Genomic DNA, 20394 nt, shown 5'->3' on the forward strand with positions numbered 1-20394 from the left:
AGATCTGCCCTCCACAGTACAGCACAGTCTCTCCAGAGATTCCTCTTGGCCCAAGTTGTGCAATACCGATTTTGACTTTCACAGCTGTGTGAGACTGCCTTGTTATGTGGTGTTGTCATAAAGATGGACTTTGCCACATTACTGTTAAGGCTTAGTTTAAACTGACCTCTTTATTTGGCAAGCTGAAGAGGAACTCTCGATCAAAGCGTCCAGGTCTTCGTAAAGCAGGATCTATGGAGTCCAGTCTGTTAGTGGCTCCAATTACCACGATCTCTCCTCTGCTGTCTAAGCCATCCATAAGTGCCAGAAGTGTTGATACAATAGAACTAACAGGAAAAAAAGAATTCATTCACTGGCTCAGTAAATTTTCTTATGTTCTACACCACCTTCTCCAATGATCGCTCAAAAAGGACAAGGTTTTACTGTTAAGATGTTGATTAGCAACTGCTTTTAAGACAAAAAAAATAGATAAGGCAACACAGGCATTGTGCTGATATCAAGCTTAGTCAACTGTCTTCTATTATTGTTAAAATTAAACTGCAATTTAGCGGCACTGAATTCCTAGTTTTAATGAGAAATTCACGTGTCACATAAAGGTCAGTAGGTTGTGGTCTTCTATTCACAAAGATCAAGCAGCTTCTATGTAGATACAAAAAGTTGTACTACCTATGGACTTGGTCTTGTTTACTGGACCTCACAGGAGCAAGACCATCTATCTCATCAAAGAAAATAATTGAAGGGCGCATCTGGTAGGCCTAGAATGAAAAGACAGACATAAAACCAGCACTATTTTAAAGAGAAAAGGCATGAAAAACTGAAACTGGATTTTTCAGATTAGCATCAGGGATCTCTACTAATGGAGCTAATGGAGTCAGCGGCACAGTTAAGAGGAGGCAGCAGTCTATGTCATCCCACTGAGACTGGGTAACAGGAGACAAATCCTACTGGTAGTTTTTACAGCTATTTGGCACCTTCTGAGAACAGAGCCAGGACTTAATTAAATTACAGGTTCTGGAAGCCACAGTTCTGTTACAAACTTAAATTACCATGTTTTCAGTCTGCATCTGTTTCACTCTGATCTAAAGTCACCATCTTGTGCCTCTTGCAACCTTTTTTGTGGTTTTTGAGTCTTTTCTGAGGTGGGGGAAGTTGTTTTATGAGGTTTTCCCATTTGCTTTATTAATCTTTCCCAATACATTTTGAGATTTCAAGCCCTTAAAAAGCCCACTGAAAAAGGAAACACTGACAATCCCATTTCAGTGGAAGGAACTGACAAAGCACAAAAAAGAGTGAGCTCTCCTTAAAAATACTGGCCACAGCAAATGAGAGTTACAAGTCAGACAGAACACAGGGCACATTTCAACCTTACCTGATCAAATAACAAACGAAGCTGTCGTTCAGATTCCCCCACCCATTTACTCAGGCATTCAGCACCTTTCCTCATAAAAAATGCTATTCTCTTATCACCTTGGCTACATTCATTAGCGAGTGCACGAGCAACCAGTGTCTTTCCAGTCCCTGGAGGACCATAGAATAGACAGCCTCTGCAATTAACAAAACAAATAAAGTTCACCTGAGAAAAGAAAACATCATGGAAAAGTACCCATTGCCATCCCTAAAACACACTCATCTCTTACACACTTGATGTGTAAGACAGTGGTAACAACTGACGTGGGAGAAAGTCAAAACATACAAGTTTTGTGTCCCTACACAATTCAACAAGGCAGCAAATGAAACGAATGAAGAGGATAATGCAGATGTACCAAACATGGAGAAAAGAGTGTGGTGTCCCAGAAGGACACTTCCAAAACTGTTGACAAACTAACAGGAGTGGTTACAGCACAGTGGAGCCAAACAAGAACAAACTTCAGTGCAGAATCTGAGACTGGGCTAACAGGAATCACCAGGTCACTCTTCAGTGACACACTGCATGGCCACTCTTGTTTTCACAAAAAGCACAATTTGATAGTAAAGCATTTCATTCTCCTTACAAAGCTTTCAGTCACTGGATGAGGTCTCCCCAGGTAGTCAGTGGGAGAGACAACTGAACTTCCACAAAAAAACCTACTGTTGACCACCAATGGGTGAATTAGAATTTATGATTTTAAACAGTGTCTGTTACCTTGGAGGTTGAATTTTGAGTCTCTCAAAGACTTCTGGGTAAAGCAATGGAAAAAGGACCATCTCCTTTAAAGCTGAAATGTGGTCAGAAAGGCCACCCACACCATCAAAACACACCTAAAAATAAGTTAAACAGAACACATTTTATGTTAAAGAAAGCTGCAACCTAGACAAGGTTCCATCAGAAATTCCACGTCAGCACAAAGGAATTGTTCTGAACAATTTTCAAATTGCTTGAGAGAAAATGCAAAGCCAAGGAAGGTAGCTACAGACAGGGTGTTACTGAAGGTTCTTGTAAACACCAGGAACAGTGCCCTGACATCATGAACTAAATACTTACTGAAGAATCTGTTCGCAGTGGATCAACATCAGCCAGACTTCCTCCAATTTTCATTCGATCCTTGTGAATTCCCTTTAAGTCATCTTTCCGGAAGTTTAGTGGAAGATACCTGATTTGAATAAAGGAGAAAGAGAAAGGTGCTTTCTAACTTAAGATGAAACTAGAAGATTTTTGCTTTTATACTGATAGCAAGAGAACGCAGAAGACCTTAGAAATTAAAATATACTTCCTAAATAGTTCAAGATTCCTCAAAATGGTTTTACATTTAATACCCATGAGTAAAGAAAGGAAAATGGTCACTCTGGACATTCAACTGAGTTAATTATTTTAGCAACTCCTAGCACTTAGGAATATCCATGCCAGTCACCACTGCACATACTGGAATGCGAGCTCAAAACAAGCTACTCCGTTTGTGGAGACTGTGAACTGACCTTGATTTGTGCAAAGGAAAACCCCCTCAAAACATGCTGACATCTTGCAAAGATGTTTTGCTTCAACGTTCAAAAACTTAAAGCCCAAGGGGATCCTTACTTCAGTGTGGATTAACACGATAAAGGCTGCCCACCACAGCCAGTCCTTCCCAAGGACTTTGGGATGCATGTGCCAGAAGACACAAGTCTGAAAGACTGGGCTCAACACTTTCTTTTGAGACTGTCATTAAAATAAAGCATTTGTTAAGTAACAAAACCTCCAGCATTTCCTCTATTTATAACATTTGCTGTTATGGTGCTTTTCTTTCTGCAACTGTAAAGCACAGGAGAAGCAGAATTTTAGATTAAAAAATTACATGGAAGTGTTCCTCCCCCCATTCCTGCCTGGAAAGCAAATTGCTAATTAAAAATCAATAATAAAAACCCGGTTTTAGAGAGTCCAGTTACAGTCAGTACCAACAGATAGGATTAAATATTGCCACGATTTAGAAACTATACAAGATTAAGAGGATAAAACTTCAGAGTTAGGCAGATAATCAACTCGTCCCAAGCAGATTCCTCCGTCCCCTGTTCTCTCCAGTTTGCTCTCCCTATTCACCAATCACAGAGCAGCTCATTCTGGAGGTCACCTCTAAGCATGTGGAAGAGAAGAAGGTTATCAAGAGTAACCAGCATGGATTTACTAGGGGGAAATCGTGCTTGACTAATCTGATAGCCTTCTACAATGTTGAGACTGAGTAGGTAGATGCAGGGAGACCAGTGGATGTAAGTCTACCTTGACTGTAGCGAGGCTTTTGACAGTCTGCCATTAACAACCTTGTGAGCAAGCTGAGGAAGTATGGGGTAGAAGAGTGGACAGTGAGATGGATGAAGAACTGGCTAAACAATAGAGCCCAGAGGGTGGTGATCAGTGGTGCAGAGTCCAGCTGGAGACCTGTAACTAGTGGAGTCCCCCAGGGATCAGTGCTGGGTCCAGTCCCGTTCAACATCTTAATCAACGACATGGATGAGGGGACAGAGTGTATCCTCAGCAAGTTTGGGAAGATTGGCTGATTCACCTGAAGGCTGTGCAGCCATTCAGCAAGATTTGGACAGACTGGAGAGCTGGGCAAAGAGGAACCTAATCAGGTTCAACAACGAGTGTAGAGTTCTGCAGCTGGGGAGGAAGAACAACATGCACCAGTACCTCTTAGGGGTGACCTGATAGAAAGGAGCTCCATGGAGGACGACCCTGGAGTCCTGGTGGACAAGTTATCCATGGGACAGCAATGTGCCCTTGTGGCCAAGGAGGCAAATGGTATCTTGGGATGCATTAAGAGGAGTGTGTCCAGCAGGTCAAGGGAGGTTCTCCTGCCCCTCTACTCTGCCCTAGTGAGACCCCACCTGGAGTATTGTGTCCAGTTCTGGGCTCCCCTGTTCGAGGGACCAGGACTTACTTGAGAGTCCAACAGAGGCTACAAGGATGATTAATGGACTGGAGCACCTGTCTTATGAGGAAAGGCTGAGAGACCTGGGGCTGGTTAGTCTATCGAAGAGAAGACTGAGAGGGGATCTTATTAATGCATATAAATATCTGCATGTGTTTCTGAGTGACCTGCCCTGGATTCTGTGATGGTCTGCTCTGGCAGCGGTGTTGGAATCTGATCTCCAGAGGTCCCTCCCAACCCCTAACATTCTGTGATTCTGTAATTTAATTAACCTTCTTAACTCTCTGTTATGGCTGTGACTCCTACGCCTCTCAAAACGCTCTTCATCATCAGACGAGGAAGAGGATGTGGAGTCACTGTTGTGGACTGCATGTCTCCGTCTGTAAACATTTAAACAAACAAGTAAAAAAATTAAAAGTATAAAATAAGAAATATCAACATTTAAGTGGGTTCTATCTCAGAATTTACTTGGAGATCTGTTAAGTTTCTAGATCACTGTACTCCTTATGAACCCGATTTCAAAGTACCTTTCATTATTTTCCTGGTGACAGTAGAATTTACTTTTTCTTAGGAAGGTAAAATGATTAACTACTTTGCAAAAAAATTTCATAAACACATACTTGTTTTGTCCATCACTCACAGAAATCATGTTTCACTTAGCATTCTGTATCCACTGTGTGAAAGAGAAATACTTTTAACTTATTTAAAAATTTGGCTCCAAAACCCCTTCTTTCCATCACTGTCTGCTTTCAGGGATGCTAAACAGAAGGCTGGTATCTAGCAAGAGACTGCACTCTCTGTGCTCTAACTGCTTACACAAGGCAAAACCTCTCTGTCATTACTATCACAATTTTTAATTTCTTTTAGCATTTTAAGGAGAGTTTAATACAGAAACATTAACTGATTCCAAAGAGAAAACAGATTCAGTATTTGAGTGATTAAAAAAAAAAAAATTCCACTAAAGCTTCCATCCAGGCTCTCCCTCTACCTCAATAATCTTAAATTTTAAGAAAAATTTTGCTATGCTACAAGATTAAATAATTTCAGATTTTCAGAGGGAGATTCTGCTTCAATTCCAGAACAAAAGAATTTCAGTTACACAATCTCAACCACAACCTCCATAATCACCTATCAAGGGATCACAAATATGGCACTTAAAAAAGTCTCATGGCCAATAAAAACTAGTCTCCCTCTCCAATATTTGTTTTCTTATACCCTCAGACCATCACAGCAGGAATCATACTATGAAACTGTAGTTACCATGAATCAAAAAACCCTTGAGAGCATTATTCAGTAATGTGACTGACAGCACTACTGATAAATAAGAACTAGCACTAACCATACACCCACCTGTTAGTTCTTTTGCAGCAAGAGCCTTGTGGCTGAGCACTTCTAAATGAGTATCTCTGTCTGACAGGTGAAGACCGGCCCGAAAAATAGATCTTACGTTGTCTTGGTTCTGTTGAAAGCCAATAATTTAGAATCACACTACAAACAAATGTAAGAGAAAACAAGGGAGTGAAAGAGGCAGAAAATGGGTTTCAGCCATCTCTGATTTCAGGGGAAGTTTCAAGTCATGGGGCAGGGGGGATTTTTTTTTTTTTAAATCAGTGCACAGTAGAAGTGAAAAAATGCTCACTTTTAGGGAGAACTGAAATCCACAACAGCAAGACCATCAAGTCTGTTTAATTACTATTCTTTCAAGTATACTAAGCTGTTTTTTCACTGTCCAAGTACACCAAATGGCAAGGAAAGAGAATGTGCAATGGGACCGTCCATTTAATAAAATTTACTGGCAGAATGAAAGTAGCAAATTGAAATAGAAGTTGAGTGGGTGTATGTGTTTTCATTTTTGAAACATCTCACTGATACACGAGAAATTAGCTCTTAAGAGTAACTAGTGACCTACTTTCCAAGGGAGCCTGATAGCGCTGAACAGTTTTCCTCTGGCGGAAGTCGTAACGCTTTCGAGTGTCTTCCCCATCATCATCTTTCTCTTCACTTTCTTCTGATGAAACTAGTGTACATGGACATAATGTTCAAGTACTGATGTAAATTAGGTTAAATTCAAGATGCACTACACAGATGCCTACGGGTTTTACTATTACATCAGTGACATAAGATCTGAAAACTTGCAAAGCCTTCAGACCAGTTTCTGCAAGACACGTTCCAGAAATTACAAACCACAGAGAGGCACAGATAGTGCTGCTTCTCTGTCCTCACTGGAACTGCTGAGGGACTTCTCATCTCTCTTTGTAGCAACAATTCTGTCATCTTGTTTAGCTAAGATGCAGCTGCTATGAAAACCCCTAGTTCAGAAAGTAATTTCTTGTTGTTTTCAGAAAATGTTTCAAGGAAATGTTTTCCATCTTCTATAGTGCTAAGACTAAGTATGGCAATCTAGCTCCAAGTCCTAGCCCTGCCACACAGCAAGAATGAGCAAGTCACAGCTTTCAACATCCCCAACCAAAAAAATTATGCCAAATGCATAGTTTATGCCACCACTTCTGTGAAGTAACTTCAAGTTCATATATATATATATTAAAAAAAAAAAAAAAGAGTGTAACTATCTAGCAGGTTCTTAACAACACCCTCTCACAGTAACAGCTGGACACCAGATCAGGAATGTAGACACTCTGTTCCTCTATCTGCTCACTAAAATTAAGTACATTTCACTCCTAAGTACATTTCACTCCTTTATGTCTTCCTCCCAGAAAGTTACATTGCTTTCTAAATTCAAGATATGTTACACAGATGTACAGACAGCACATGGGAAACTGAAACTGAAACACCCAGTCCACCCGGGTATCATCAGGGCTTCCCCTCCTGCCCCTGTCTCTCTAAGCTCCATTGTGGGTGTGCAGAGGAGGTCTGTCACAATACCTAACAGATTGGTTCAACTTGCTGTTACTTCCAGCAAGTGTGCTGCTTAAGATAGTTCACTGAAGAAAAAAAAAAAAAAAATCAGTTAAAAGAAAATTGGCTTCATCCTGGCTCAAACCAAGATACACCACCAGATCCCTTTCTGTCCCTAAATACTGTCTCACCCTGTTCTGTTCCATCCAGAAAGCTCCTACAAGGATCCTTGGACTGATTGCCATAATCACAACTATCATTCTCCTTAAAACTTTAACGTTTTCCGCCCTCACTTCAACAAGAAAGCTGATATGGCCTTTTACAATTTAACCTTATTCCTCACATTATTCCCCACTGAGTACCAGGACGACAGTCTCTAATGACAGGCCGGGACAGCAGTTTCCACTGCCTGCCTGCTGAACACAAAACCAAACACCATCTTCTCCCCTGTTGATATTCAGGCTTGGAAGCTTTCCATACACATCTGGCAGGCTCCCTTACTTCCTGAAAGCTCTCCCTGTGCTGCTAAAAACTGTGAAAACTGTCACGCTCCTGCTGTAGCAAGATCATTCTTTCTCATTCCCAGTAATACTGCCTGTTTCTTTGTCTTCCCACCTGTCTACAGCCATCTGTTGCCTTTTGTCTTGTAAGCATTTTTTCCTCTGAATACCTGTTCTGAGCTCACTACTGTACAGCCCTAGAGTCTGTGATCATGGCTTGACATGTGAAGAGAAATACAGGTATTTTTAATAGATTAAAAAATACCCAGTAGTTCAGATCTTGTTTAAGACAAGGCTTTCAGCTAGAGTACAGAGAAGGAAATTTAAAACAGAACTAATCTACAATACCATCTTGATTATCAGCTATTTCTTCATCAGCTCTTTGGATTTCTTTCTGTCCCCGGGAGTACATATTAAGGTTTTCCTAATTAAAAGAAAGATAAAAAAATCAGTCACAAATATGCAGAAAACCTGATGTGGGCATATTTGATGCCTATAAATTAACATTATCAGGGCACTTCATATACACAAGATTCAATTAAAGCACAGGAGAAGAGAGTAGGAATATCATTCTGGTCCCCAGGATTAGTAACAAGAATTTCTGCTCTAAACTCGGGTTTAGGCCAGGTGATAGTTAAAGCCTTATGCAGATACAAAACTGAATAATAATCCAAGAGTGTGGCAGAACTCAGGAAAAAGCAACTCCTAGCAGATAAAAACTTCATAAGGCCATTTGAGAGATGATATATGAAGTACTATGGACAATTCTGGTTTCATTACAAAAAAAAAAAAAAAAAAAGGAACTCAGATCTAAACAAAAAGATGAAAGCAGGCTGTAAATATGTTTAATAAATGAAGGGTCTGTCACTCAAAAGGACAGTACAAGAACTTAACGCAAAACTAAGGCAGACAAAATATGACTGCTCCATATAATTTTAACATAAACTCCTCTAGACAGAGGATGACTTAAGCTCACAGGCAAGGCTGGCAGAAGAACAAACACAGAGAAAGCAGAGGACAATGAATTTAGTCTTTAGTAAGATGTGAAGTGAAAGCCCAAGGCCTGAAACAGCTCTTTGCAGACAGTCTCTATTCAAAAATCATAAGGCAATTCAGTAAGTGCAGTATAAGACATTTATTCAGCATATCACTGACATTTCATGTCTTCTGAAGAAGGTATTTCCTTCACCCTTATGGCAAATCTGTGGCATGCCCATAACAGGAAGATGTTAAATTATAATCAGAGAGCAAACCCAAATGTTATTTTACACTATGCTAGTCTTTGGAAGAAGCTTTTTCAGCTAAATTAACATTACAACTCTATCATTTCCCTATGTGAAATACACTACTTATATTAAAAAGGGAAAGTAAATTAGTATCTACTTCTTCTGCATCGTGGAACACCCCAAGGTCTTCCATCATTTGCCGTCTACGCATCTTCTTCATGTCATCCATTTTTTGCAAGACTGCTTCTGCAGTACTAAGATAAAAAAGTTGACATGTAAGAGCAAAGATAGACAAGTATTAAAAAACCAACACATTCAAAACAATACACATAATCAGTACGCACAAAGTAAGTCATTGGCACTTGGCCATGTTTTTAAACACTACTTAAAAATTAGGTCAAATGTTTACTTTTTTAGAGAGATTTAAGAACAAATGTTTGAGAATTTGCAAACATACACAGTTTTCAGATTTGTTTTCCTCTCTCACTGAACACAGTAAAAAAATCTGGTTTAGCAGTGAAAAAAGAATTCAGAAGATCATAGTAAAATAACAGAAATATATGATGGAAGTTTTTAATACCACTGAAGTTGGTCTCCATGATAGCATTAAGTGGGTTTTAGTTCAGCACTTTACTCAGACAACAGGTTGCTTATTCCTCTCTTAAAGATTATCTCAGCTTTGTGTTGGTTTTCTATGACTATATATGCTGGAAAAAAAATCCCACTGCTGTTATACTTTGCTAACCCTTCAGAAACCAATGCCAATCTGGGCTTCACAAAGGGAATTAAGCCCTAGACAGATAGGCAGAAACACTTGCCTCATTATCTTAACCAAGTGTTAGAAAAACCTTCGTAAGCATCTAAGAAAAGTCTCCACCTTATTTGTAGCCACCCTTCAAGTACTGGATCATGGTGAGGAAGTCTGCCCTAAGCCTTCTTTTCCCAAGGCTGAACAAACCCAGTTCTCTTAGCCTCTCCTCATATGGCCTGTCCTCCAGTCCTCTGATCATCCTTGGGGCCCTTCTCTGGACCCTCTCCATACTGAGGGGCACAGTCTCAGCCTAACCACTAAACACATTCAGCTCTTGCTGCCAGGAATAAGAGTACCTTTTTCTGTTGTCAAAAGGAGAAGGAAGTCCCTAGCCAATATTATGCCATAGCACAAAGGCTCATTTTAGTAGCTTTGCAAGATGCAAAACACACTTACTTTGTTATAAGTTTGTCAAACAAAACAGATTGATTTGTAGTGGTGTAATGACTTTGCCGAAGTCTGCAGCTCCGGCGTACCTCCAGATCCCCGTTTTCTTCATGGATTTGTTCTGCAGCTTTTGCATCAGCTCTGGTCTTCAGCGTTCTGGTGACTAAAATGCATCAACAGATACAATATTTTGAGACAGAAAATACACTACTCTCTTTCCTTCACTGCTGCACTAGTAACATGTAAAAAAAAATCTCCAGTAGATTGATTTTTTTCTTTAAATACAGAATGAGAAGTCATTGGCACAATGACAGCATTCAACTGAAATCACTTCTGTTTAACTACCTACTTTAAAGCATGACTTGGATAGCAAGTTTTTAAAAGACTAAAAAGCCAAGCTGATTAAAACAAACACGCAATTTTTGCTCCATGCAGGAGGCAAGTTTAGTCCAGTTACTTCTTTCTGGGCAAGTGAAAACAAAAAATACCTCTCTCTGAGGTGTTTATACTCCATTCATGTAAAACCGCATTATGACACAAAAGCTCTAGAAGGGAAGAAATGTCTCAAGGTAACTCCCAGATACCAAAGAATTCAAACACTTGTCTGCTTCAAAAAAAGATCTGCTCAGTATTTACGACACACAATCCTTTGCCATGGGTTCCTTACTCGTACTATCATTAACACAGTTAAGAGAGGCCAGTGAGAAAGTAGTGCACAATTAGAACTTGAATTACTACCCACAAAGTGCCCTTCAGGCCCCTTCCTGCAGTCAACCCCGGGCTGGCAGGACACTGTCTGGAAAGAATGCATTTTCCCAGCTGCTGGCAAGTGGCCTCACCACACCAAACCTGCCTGTGTACTCAGCACCATGATTCAGTTCCAAGGTACGTCGCTGAACTTCAGTGACACCCTCCCCACTTCAGTGGATTTGTGTGATTCATGACTGAACTACTTTTTAACTCACATATGCTGTAATGCTGGAATATTCCCTCCTATCTACAAGACTGATTTTCAGTTAACTTGTGTCCTGCTAACTCCAGAAAATCCATGTAATGAAGAAACCTGAGCTAAGCAACAGATTATTAGCACCTAAGAACAGGCTGTAATTCACACTGTACTCTCCTCAAGCCTGAAAGGAATTCATAGCATATCCTCCATTTGCACCTACCCCTTCTCATAAAACTCACCAGAAACCCAATACCTTTGAGATACCCATTCTCTCAACTTCAGTGGATTTTGGTTGATGAGTTCAGAGGTTTTGGAGCCAAGTTAAATAGGTGGAGTGACCAAACACAGTCCTTCTCAGAAACCAGGCTCAAAAGGAATCCTAAGGAGTTACCACTACTTACCTTCTTTATATTCTTTTTTTGGGTCTGGTTTTGGCTTTGCCAACTGCCTACATTAAGGAAGAGGACAGGGGAGAGAAGGGAGAAAAAAAAATTGCATTAGAATTATTGTGCAGAAGTATGGTATGGCTAGAGAACCTAACCAAGTTTATAATCCAGTGCTTCACTTCATGCAAAGAAAGCCTAAGGACCACACAGACGATTCAGATCCCAAGTCTTCTGCATCCCATATGCAGCCAGTTCTAACAGGGCATCAGTTTCCTAACCTGCTGACCCTGAAGTCTCCGTTATGCAAATAACATCTCAGCCACCAAAGCAGGGGAGAAACTTCAAAGCAGCATGCAAAAGACACATGGTTCTTACACAAGTGGAAGACTTATTTTTATCAAGAGCAATTCTAGTTCTAAGATACTGGCACTGACATTAACACAACCGTGTGCAGATTTTTAGCTCTAGATTTATCATGATGTGACTCACTGCACATGCTTTCATTTTTCCTTTTAATTCTGTGAATTGAGCAGAGATTGGACATCTAGAAATACAATACCTCTTAAAATGCCTCCGATTGACATTTTCGCTTAATATTTCCATGCTTTTGTCAAAGCTAGAGTCTGAGCAGGGTGGCATGTTTTTTCTCATTGATCTTAAACAGCATTCAATTTTGCGGGAGGAAAATTCCTAGGGAAAGAAGGAAATAAGAACATATTTATCTGAACCATGTACGTTGAGCTAAGAAGGAAATTCCCCCTCATTTAGGAAAGTTTATTCTGTAGCTCTCCTGAGTCGATAGCAGTGCAGCTAACGACAAGTAAGCCTTGAACCACTTCTGCACCAAGAAGCAGCTCTCAAGAAAACCCCAAAACCCCACAACTTTCAAAGCTGAAGTTCCTCTCTGCCATACTTCTTGTGTGGAAAACTTGAGCTTAATATCCTTTGAAAAATTTATTGTGGCAAAACCTTTCACATAAAGTTAGCACTTCACAGAAAAAAACTTTTGTTTCAAAACTGGTTCAGAGGAGCAGTAAAGCTTAACCTTGAAAGTCCTGGGATTAAAATCTAGTTAGGAGAGTTTTTCTCCTATCTCTGCTCCATTTATAACTGCATTTGGAGGGACATTAAAAGATCTCCTTTAGGAGGCCAGCATTTATCCATAGTAAACCAGAGGGATCTGAAGATACACTTTTTTAATGGCTGATCTTTTACAAATTGGTATTTCTGCAAGGACGATAAGTACTATCACTTTCACTACACAAGGAAAGCTGTGATGACCATGGAGGTGGTTTGTTCAGTTTACAACTCAAAGATTCGCTGATAGGACACTAAACCAAATCTCACACTGATAAAGGTAGAAAACAGGCCATATTCCTCTACTTCATGACACTAACTTTACCATGAGGTACTTCCACTAGTAGTTCTTGGAGAGGATGACAGAAAGTAAAGAAGGTCACTAGAGGAGGGCAATGATGCACACAAACCCGCTGCTGAGGGGCCAGCCCTGAGTTATAGAACTGTCTGATAGTCTTCTCTTTAGTCAACGTTGAACAAGTCATCGCCACTGTCCACCTGACAACTTCCCATAGTAAGACAGACCTTTTTCATGAGGAGAATATCAATCACCTTCCCTTCATGGCTCTTTTTAAAGAGCGCCTCTTGTCCTAAAGACCTCCAGGCTGGTGGAGTGAGGCCTCATGAGATGCCCCCCATAGCTGGCTTTTTATTTTGGGCATCTGAGTTGAAACCCTAAAGACATTTTCTCCTCTTGGATCCAGCATAGATGGATGTAACAAGACATAAAGCTTAATGAGAGGCAGTTTGATCTGTCAGAGTCACCTTGGAACATTTTTCCCCTCAAATGCTTAAGAAAGAAATCGTAACAGAAAGCCTTTCAACTAATTTTTAATTTTACAGAGCCCTAGGTTTATTTGAAAAGGCAGGTTTCTGAGCATGCTCACACACAGGTGTGTATTAAACCAATACGTTCAGCACTCACCACTAAGAGAATTAGGAAAAAACACCTAGACCAAGAAATAGTGATGTCCTCTCACCTGCAAATACATGCAATAGTATACCTACAGCTGGGATGACTATGGCTAATATATAATCCAGAAAAATCTATAGTCATGCCTGGGAACTACCTGCAATGTTAGGTTATGTGATTAAAAGCTCATCTGCATAAACAAAAAGCAGCAGAGGCACCTGCAGGCACAGACATGCAGGTTTTGCAGCTCTGGGGGAGCAGCCCAACCTCCTGAGGCTCCAGGGTGAGGGATCCCCCAAGGCTGCGGGGGCCCCAGGGGTCACCTAACAGATTGAGGAGGGGTGGCCCTGCCTAGAAGGGGACTCATTGTGGGACACCACACAGCACTGTCCCATTTTTAAAATTATTATTATTTAATGATGTTTCTACCAGTGTCTCAGGCCCCAGAGGTCCAAGTGCCAGCTACAGAAGGGGCCACACCTCCTCACAGCCTGTGCCATCACTACCAGACACCAAGCTAGTGCAGCTGGCAAGTAGAGTTAGAGTTGTGGGAACCAGATACTGGAAAGGCTGCAAGTCTGGGCCAGATATAGGAGAGACCAGGCGATCTGAGCCAAGTGCTAGGCAGGGGGGAAGCTACTGCAGGGGCCATAGATCTGGGCCAGGGACCTGTCTGCATGTGTGCATGGAGTTAACTAGGAGAACAGGCTACCCAGCCCAGCTACGAGTTAGACTAAGTAAAACTGAGTCAAAGGACAGTCACAGGGGGAAAACACAGTACAGGCGTGTGTGTGAACACACACGTTGGGTCTAAATACCAGCAACTGGAATGGGACTCTTTACCTCTGGGGCTTAAACACCCAGCTGCCAGCCCCTGGAGAGACATCTGAGAGCAGCTACAAACAGACTGGGTGCCCAAGACCACACAGGAATCCATATTCATATATGCATATCTCTGTGTATTTTCCTACTAATGGGTTTTCATCCTGATTAGCCAGAGAGGGAAAAACGGTCAGGCCATTTGCACTGTTCATAGAGCTACCACATTCATCTACTCCAAACACACAGCACTTTCAAATAGGGACAACTTTTTAAGTAGGATGTTTTATTTCTAAATACATAAACACTTGAGAAATGATTACTTCAAAGTTTAGAGCAACTCTGGAAGAGTTAAACTCCAAAATACACAAGTTATAACTGACACTTTAGATATTTCTGCTTCATTGATCTAGAAGTAAATATTCCTTGGGAGAAATCTTAAAGGTTTGCCAAACCATAATATGCTTCACAAATCTCTAGGCAAAATCCCAGACTGGAAGAACATTTTGAGGATGTCAGCACTGATGTAAGAAAAAACAAGGCAGTATAGTAACCTGGGAAATCTTTCTATGTATAGTTATGCATTTCTTTGCTTTTTAAATGTATTTTTAATGCAATGTTCACAATAAAATACTTGTGATACTCATTATTCTGTCTTTTTACCTAAATCTTGGCTCAAATTAGGACACAGGCAAGGCAGTATCAGTGTATATTGCTAACTCTGACTGTCTGCCATTCCTAGAAAGTCATCCCAGTTCAGTGAAGTGGCAGCCACCAAGAATCATTACCTTACCTCCAGCAAGCTGCCAGCAAAGAGTAAGCAGTTCTTTTCAACCCTATCAGGCTGGAAAATCACACACAAGAAGTAAAATAGCCAAACTGGAAAGACAAGGCAACTGGATGAAAGAATTTTGTAAATTATTTAAAATTTTGAAAGCATTTAGTATTTTACTACTTTTCTCATGCTACAGGAAGCAATTAGCAACTGTTTCTAAAAAGTCTCTTTACAAAAACTGTATTTAGCCATCTAGCATCTCTGAGGAACTAACTATGTTGCAGTACTATCAGAACAGATAAATGTGCTCAGACAAGAAGGCTGTGAGCTCTGAAGCTGAGGTCCCTACACAGACACATCATGAAGACTCAGCCTGGAAAAGTGTTTGTTTCCACTTTGCCCAGAGAAACAGGGCACTCAGGAGCACACTGCTTTCAAACAGAGGTCACAGGGCAACAATCTTGCTCAGCTTGCGAAATTACAGCAGGACTATAAACCTGCAGACACACAGTTTCAAAGGGTCAGTAGCCACTTTGGATCTCCTTTGGGAACTCCTGAGGGCTGGAAACTTGAAAGAGGATAAACGCATTAGATGCTGGTTTAGCTTAGACTTTTTGCTGTATGCTCCTTATTCTCCTTGCATTAAATAAGCCGAATAACTTGAGATAAACCACTTGCTGGTATCAGAAGAACTGCAAAAGCTGCCACTACCAAGTCCTTCCATATTAATAAGCTAGGAAAGTAGGCACTAGGACTTGGACATGCAGCTATCACCAGAAACATAATTTCTGTCATCTAGGGCACTTCTAGATTGTCTCTGCAGTTAAAACATTCCAGCAGAGCCCAGCCATCCTACGAATGAGTTAAGAATGACTCCACGCCTCAAAGCATGGGAAAGGTCAACAAAAAGGACAAATAAAAAGAAACCCAAGAAGCCGAAACAAAGAACGTTACAACTAGTTTTCATAATGGTGATTCTTCTTTTTCTTCAGTGAGAAGTTTACATTTAGCTTCCTCATTCCTGTGCTCCACGCTGGGAACAGTTGCCAGCTGCCTTGTCTGCCTGACTTCGCACAGCCCTCCCCCATGTGCAACAGGCAGCTGAACTCCCTGTAGCCACCAACAACCTCTTCTACTATTAACTACAAAAGAAAGCAGCGATCTTTCAGTAGATTCCATGACTGTTTGCAAAGAAAAGAAAAGAAAAAAACCCCTTAAAACCAACATAATTAAGTACAAATTTCTAGACAGAGCTGTGGTTTTAAAGCATCCAAAGTAGTACCTGAAGACATTCGACTGAGGAAAGTTTCACGGGCACTTCAGGCCAGCTAGAACGCACTTAACACCTGCATTTTGTACCGAGCGCTGGTTGCGATACATTTTTCTCCTCCAAACAGCGCGTGTTCCCCCTGCCAGCGTTACCTCCTTTCGAGTGAAGCGCTCTTTGAGACCTTGCTAAGACACCCTTCCAGGCAACCCCCTCGACCCAAGCAAACGGGGAGCACACAGACGGACACCCCCAGCCGCGCGGGGCAGGCGAGGATCTCCACGCACGGGGCTGCGGGGACCCCCGGGACAGTCTCTCAGCGCCCTGTCCCTGCTGCCCGGAGCCCCCGGCGCTGCGGGGGTGCCCGCAAACCGGGCCGGGGGCCGACCCCGGCTGCCCCTCCACAGGCAGCTGCGAGCGTTCCCCGCAAACCCCGCGTTTCTCCCTCCCCCCCCCCCCCCCCCCCCCCCTCGCATTTCCCTCCACGCGGCGCTGCTCTCGGGGGGGTCTGCGCGGAGACCGCGCTTCCCCAGCAGCCCCGCCGCCTTTCCCGGCCCGAGCGCCGAGGAGCCGGGTCAGGGCCGGGAACGACCCGCCCGTGCCCCCCATCCCGTCCCATCCCGTCCCGTCCCATCCCCCACCCCCGCCTCTCACCGCCTCATCCGCCCTCCGGCTCCCTCTGGATCCCGCGGCCCTGGCGGCGGCCAAGGCGGCCCCGGACCGGGTCCAGACGCGGTGGCCGCTGAGCGAGGGCGGCTCCAGGGAGATGAACTCGGAGCTGGAGTCCATCAGGTCGAAGGGGGGGCCGCGGCGCCGGCTGTCGCGGGCGGCCAGGCCGGGCGAGCGGGCCGCGCTGCTCCGCAGGACCACCATGGCGGGGGGGAGGGGCACCGCGCGCCGCTGCAGCCCCCGGTCCCCTCCGGTTCCCCCCGGTCCCCCCCGGTTCCCCCCTCCTCGCCGCCCTCCTGCCCCCCCCGGCCCCGGCGGCGCGCGACCCGCGGCCTGACGGCGGCTCCTAGTCCCGGCACGGGGCGCGGAGCGGGGGGGGCTGGCGGAAGGATACGCGCGCCGCACCGCGGCCGTTCGATTTTTTTGGCGCGTAAAAAAAAGAAAAAAAAAGAAAAAAAAAAGAAAAAAAAGTCGCGGCGGGCGGGGGGCGGGGCCGCCGCTTAAAGGGGCCGCGGCTTCTCCGGCCGGGAGCGGTTCCGGGTGAGCGGGACGCGCTTCCCGCCCCGGGATGGCGGGCTCCTGGCGCGGCCGCCGCGCCTCAGGGAAGGCGTAGCCGGTGGCTCCCGCCCCCCCCCCCCCCCCCCCAGGCCGCCATGGCCGCCCCCCCGGCCGCGGTGCCCCCCCGCCCCGCCTGCGCCTACAGCAGCTGCTACTGGTGAGGCCGGGGCGGGGGGTCCGGGCGGTGCCCCCAGCCCCGTCCCGCGGGTGCCCTCACCCCTTCTTACCCCCCCCCCCCGCCCTTCCCCGAGGAGTGAAGCTGGGGAGGGGGGGGAATCATCAGCTCTCGTGTTTTACAGTGAAGAGAACGTCTGGAAGCTGTGTGACTACATCAGGAGCCAGGGGCAACCCCCCCTGGAGGAATTCTACGCCGTGTTCGTATCCAATGAGAGGAGAATGGTGGGTCGCTGGGAGCTGGAGGCGGCTGGGGAGGCGTCCGGGCCTCGGGCCCCAGCCCGGGGTGGGAGGGAGGGAGGGAGGGACGGGGTCCCGGGCAGAGGTGGGACATGGGCCAGGCCTTTCTGCTGCAGCCTGACCCGGGAGACGTGTGTCCAGGACCCTCCACCCTGCCCTGGCCTGGAGGCGCCCAGGCCACACCAGGGGAAAGCTTAGCTACCTGATGCATGCGGGACCGTGGGAAGAGGCACGACAGACCTATGAGCCAATCGTTCCCTCTCATCTGATTACATCTGATTATCCAGAATAGCATCTCCAGCTTTATGCTCCTGGGAGAAATTGGATGAAGTTTTCTGGCTGCAGCGCTGATTTAAGCTGATGAAATTGATAGGTTAGCAAAGAGCTAACGAGTTAACCTGAAGGTCATCTGCATTGAAGGTTTTATTCACTTCAGATTTATTCCTTTAAAACTTTCAGGTTCCACTCTGGAAGCAGAAATCAGGGCACGGAGATCAGCCTGTTGTCTGGGTAAGGCATTCTGTTCTCTCTCAGTATCTTTGAGTGCACATTTAGACTTTGTTTAGACTCATGTGGGGCAGAAAAGAACAGTTTCCCACAGCATGTCTCTCTAGTTGAGAGCTGCAGGATCAGACATGGGCAGTGTCAGTCGTCTTCAGTGTAACAAACACTTTTCTACTGTGAGGGTGAACTGGAGCAGTTTGCCCAGAGAGGTTGTGGAGTCTCCATGCTCAGATATTCAAAAGCTGCCTGGATACAGCTCCTTTCAGCTGGCTCTTCATGTCCCTGCTTGAGCAGAGGTTTGGACCAAATGACCGCCAGGGGTTCCTTCCAACCTCAACTGTTCTATGGTTCTGTATTTATTTATTTTTTACAACAGATTTATGAAGAGCCTAAACTTGGTGCTCGTTTTTACTGTTCACAGTAAACTAACAATGTGACAGTAAAATCTACAGGTGACAAACCTTGACACTGGCAAGAGTACATAATACATTTGTGAAAATTGCTCTTTGGATATTGTTGAGGCTACCAGCTTCATAGAGTTTGAAGTAGAAGTCTGTAATTTTAAGAAGTAGGTGGATGAAAATATCCAAGTAGGCCTGACAGAGAATAGAAAAATATAAGTAATGTATGTATTCAAGTGTCAGCAATTTAACTGTCCCATAAGTGATGGCTTTGGAGTGTCATTTGGTCATGTAGTATAATTCAGTCATCGCCGCTACAGAATTCCTTTCAAATATGTATCATTACAGAGTTCCTTCAATTATCTAGCATGGAAAAAACTCACATCTTCTGGCAATTTCTGTTTCTGAAATTCTGCAAAATAATCTGCAAACTTCCGAAGTTCTGTGATTTCTGAATAATTCATTCTCTCCCAAGGTATTGGTATATTTATAGTACAAAAAAAGTTTAGTTTATAAAGAGACCCAAGTATTATGAAGATGTTCTAAAAAGGAATAGAAGAGTCAGGAAAGACCACTGTGGAATGTGGATTTCTCATAAAAATTCATGGATCAAGAGGAGTTTAAACATTCTTTCAGTGGATTGTAGGATATGTAAAGCTTGTAGTTGTTGTTGGGTTTTTTTTATATATGCTTTGTAACAGCTTCTTCTAAATACAGTTGCATACAGTTATATATTGGTCTGGCAACAAAGCTTGCCCAAGAGCTTTTTCATTCTAATCCCTCTGTGGTTTTGTTTAGTATTGAAAGTGTTAAAAGACTGTTTCAAACCTTTTTTTTGCTGGTGAGTGGATTTAATGTAAACTTGAGTAAGCAGTGTATGCACCTGACACCTAAGTAACTCCAGTTTCTCCAAACCACCACACCTACATTTCTTACAAGTTAAGGAATAAAACTACACCTCAGAACCCAAGTGTAGGAGCAACCTACACTTCAGTCTAGCTGTCCAGGCTTAAGGGAGGCCACAGAGGAGTGGGGAGAATACCAAAGTTCCTTGAAAGGCACAATGGGAGAGACAGGTGTTAGGAAATGGCTCTCCTGGTGCTAGAAATTTTACAGGCTTAATATTTCAAGGGCAGAATTCAGGATTTAAGGAAAGGATCTGTAGCTTCTGCTTTTTTTAGGAAGCATTTTTTTTTTTTCACTTCCTTTGCCAGTTTCTCATGAACAGCCTAACTAATGACAATTACCCTTCTACCCAGGACTACCATGTTATTCTACTCCATGTTTCCAGTGGGGAGCAGAACTTCATTTATGATCTCGACACCGTATTGCCATTTCCATGTCCTTTTGAGGTGTACAGTGTGGAGGCCTTTAGGTCTGATGACAGCCTTCCTCCAGAATTTCACAGGTGATGACATAAAAGATAAAGACCGTGCATGTTACTTCATGAAATCAAAGTTGAAGTTCTCTTTGTGGATGCATAATGACAGAAGCTTTTTTTGCTATACTCCACTAAAATAAATGCACTGTGTTATTTTTCTAAAGCTCTTCACTTTACTCATA

At 43.4% G+C, this 20394-nt stretch overlaps 2 protein-coding genes across 4 annotated transcripts in view; one reads left to right on the forward strand and one right to left on the reverse strand.

The window, feature by feature from the left end:
* Positions 1 to 17221, reverse strand: part of ATAD2 (ATPase family AAA domain containing 2) — a 35837-nt gene extending 18616 nt beyond the window's left edge. Inside the window, exons 1-14 of the mRNA XM_051610803.1 lie at positions 16940 to 17221; positions 11994 to 12124; positions 11450 to 11496; positions 10109 to 10262; positions 9059 to 9155; positions 8024 to 8099; positions 6229 to 6336; positions 5670 to 5778; positions 4592 to 4699; positions 2462 to 2570; positions 2123 to 2238; positions 1370 to 1544; positions 667 to 755; positions 167 to 326 (exon numbers count right to left, since the gene is read on the reverse strand). Of these exons, the coding sequence (XP_051466763.1) occupies positions 167 to 326; positions 667 to 755; positions 1370 to 1544; positions 2123 to 2238; positions 2462 to 2570; positions 4592 to 4699; positions 5670 to 5778; positions 6229 to 6336; positions 8024 to 8099; positions 9059 to 9155; positions 10109 to 10262; positions 11450 to 11496; positions 11994 to 12124; positions 16940 to 17158 (1698 nt within the window). The 5' untranslated portion in view covers positions 17159 to 17221. The remainder of the gene's footprint in view (positions 1 to 166; positions 327 to 666; positions 756 to 1369; positions 1545 to 2122; positions 2239 to 2461; positions 2571 to 4591; positions 4700 to 5669; positions 5779 to 6228; positions 6337 to 8023; positions 8100 to 9058; positions 9156 to 10108; positions 10263 to 11449; positions 11497 to 11993; positions 12125 to 16939) is intronic.
* A 279-nt stretch (positions 17222 to 17500) lies between these two features.
* NTAQ1 (N-terminal glutamine amidase 1) overlaps positions 17501 to 20394 on the forward strand; it is a 39298-nt gene continuing 36404 nt past the window's right edge. For 2 of the 3 annotated variants that reach the window (XM_051610810.1, XM_051610811.1), the window contains exons 1-4: positions 17587 to 17669; positions 17812 to 17911; positions 18386 to 18436; positions 20091 to 20239. In XM_051610810.1, coding sequence (XP_051466770.1) covers positions 17608 to 17669; positions 17812 to 17911; positions 18386 to 18436; positions 20091 to 20239 — 362 coding nt within the window. In that variant the 5' untranslated portion in view covers positions 17587 to 17607. Of the gene's footprint in view, positions 17670 to 17811; positions 17912 to 18385; positions 18437 to 20090; positions 20240 to 20394 lie in introns of all 3 variants that reach the window. The other variant, XM_051610813.1, reaches the window with a different exon arrangement.

Source organism: Apus apus, chromosome 2 (genome assembly GCF_020740795.1).
Source record: "Apus apus isolate bApuApu2 chromosome 2, bApuApu2.pri.cur, whole genome shotgun sequence".
NCBI classification, from domain to species: Eukaryota; Metazoa; Chordata; class Aves; order Apodiformes; family Apodidae; genus Apus; species Apus apus.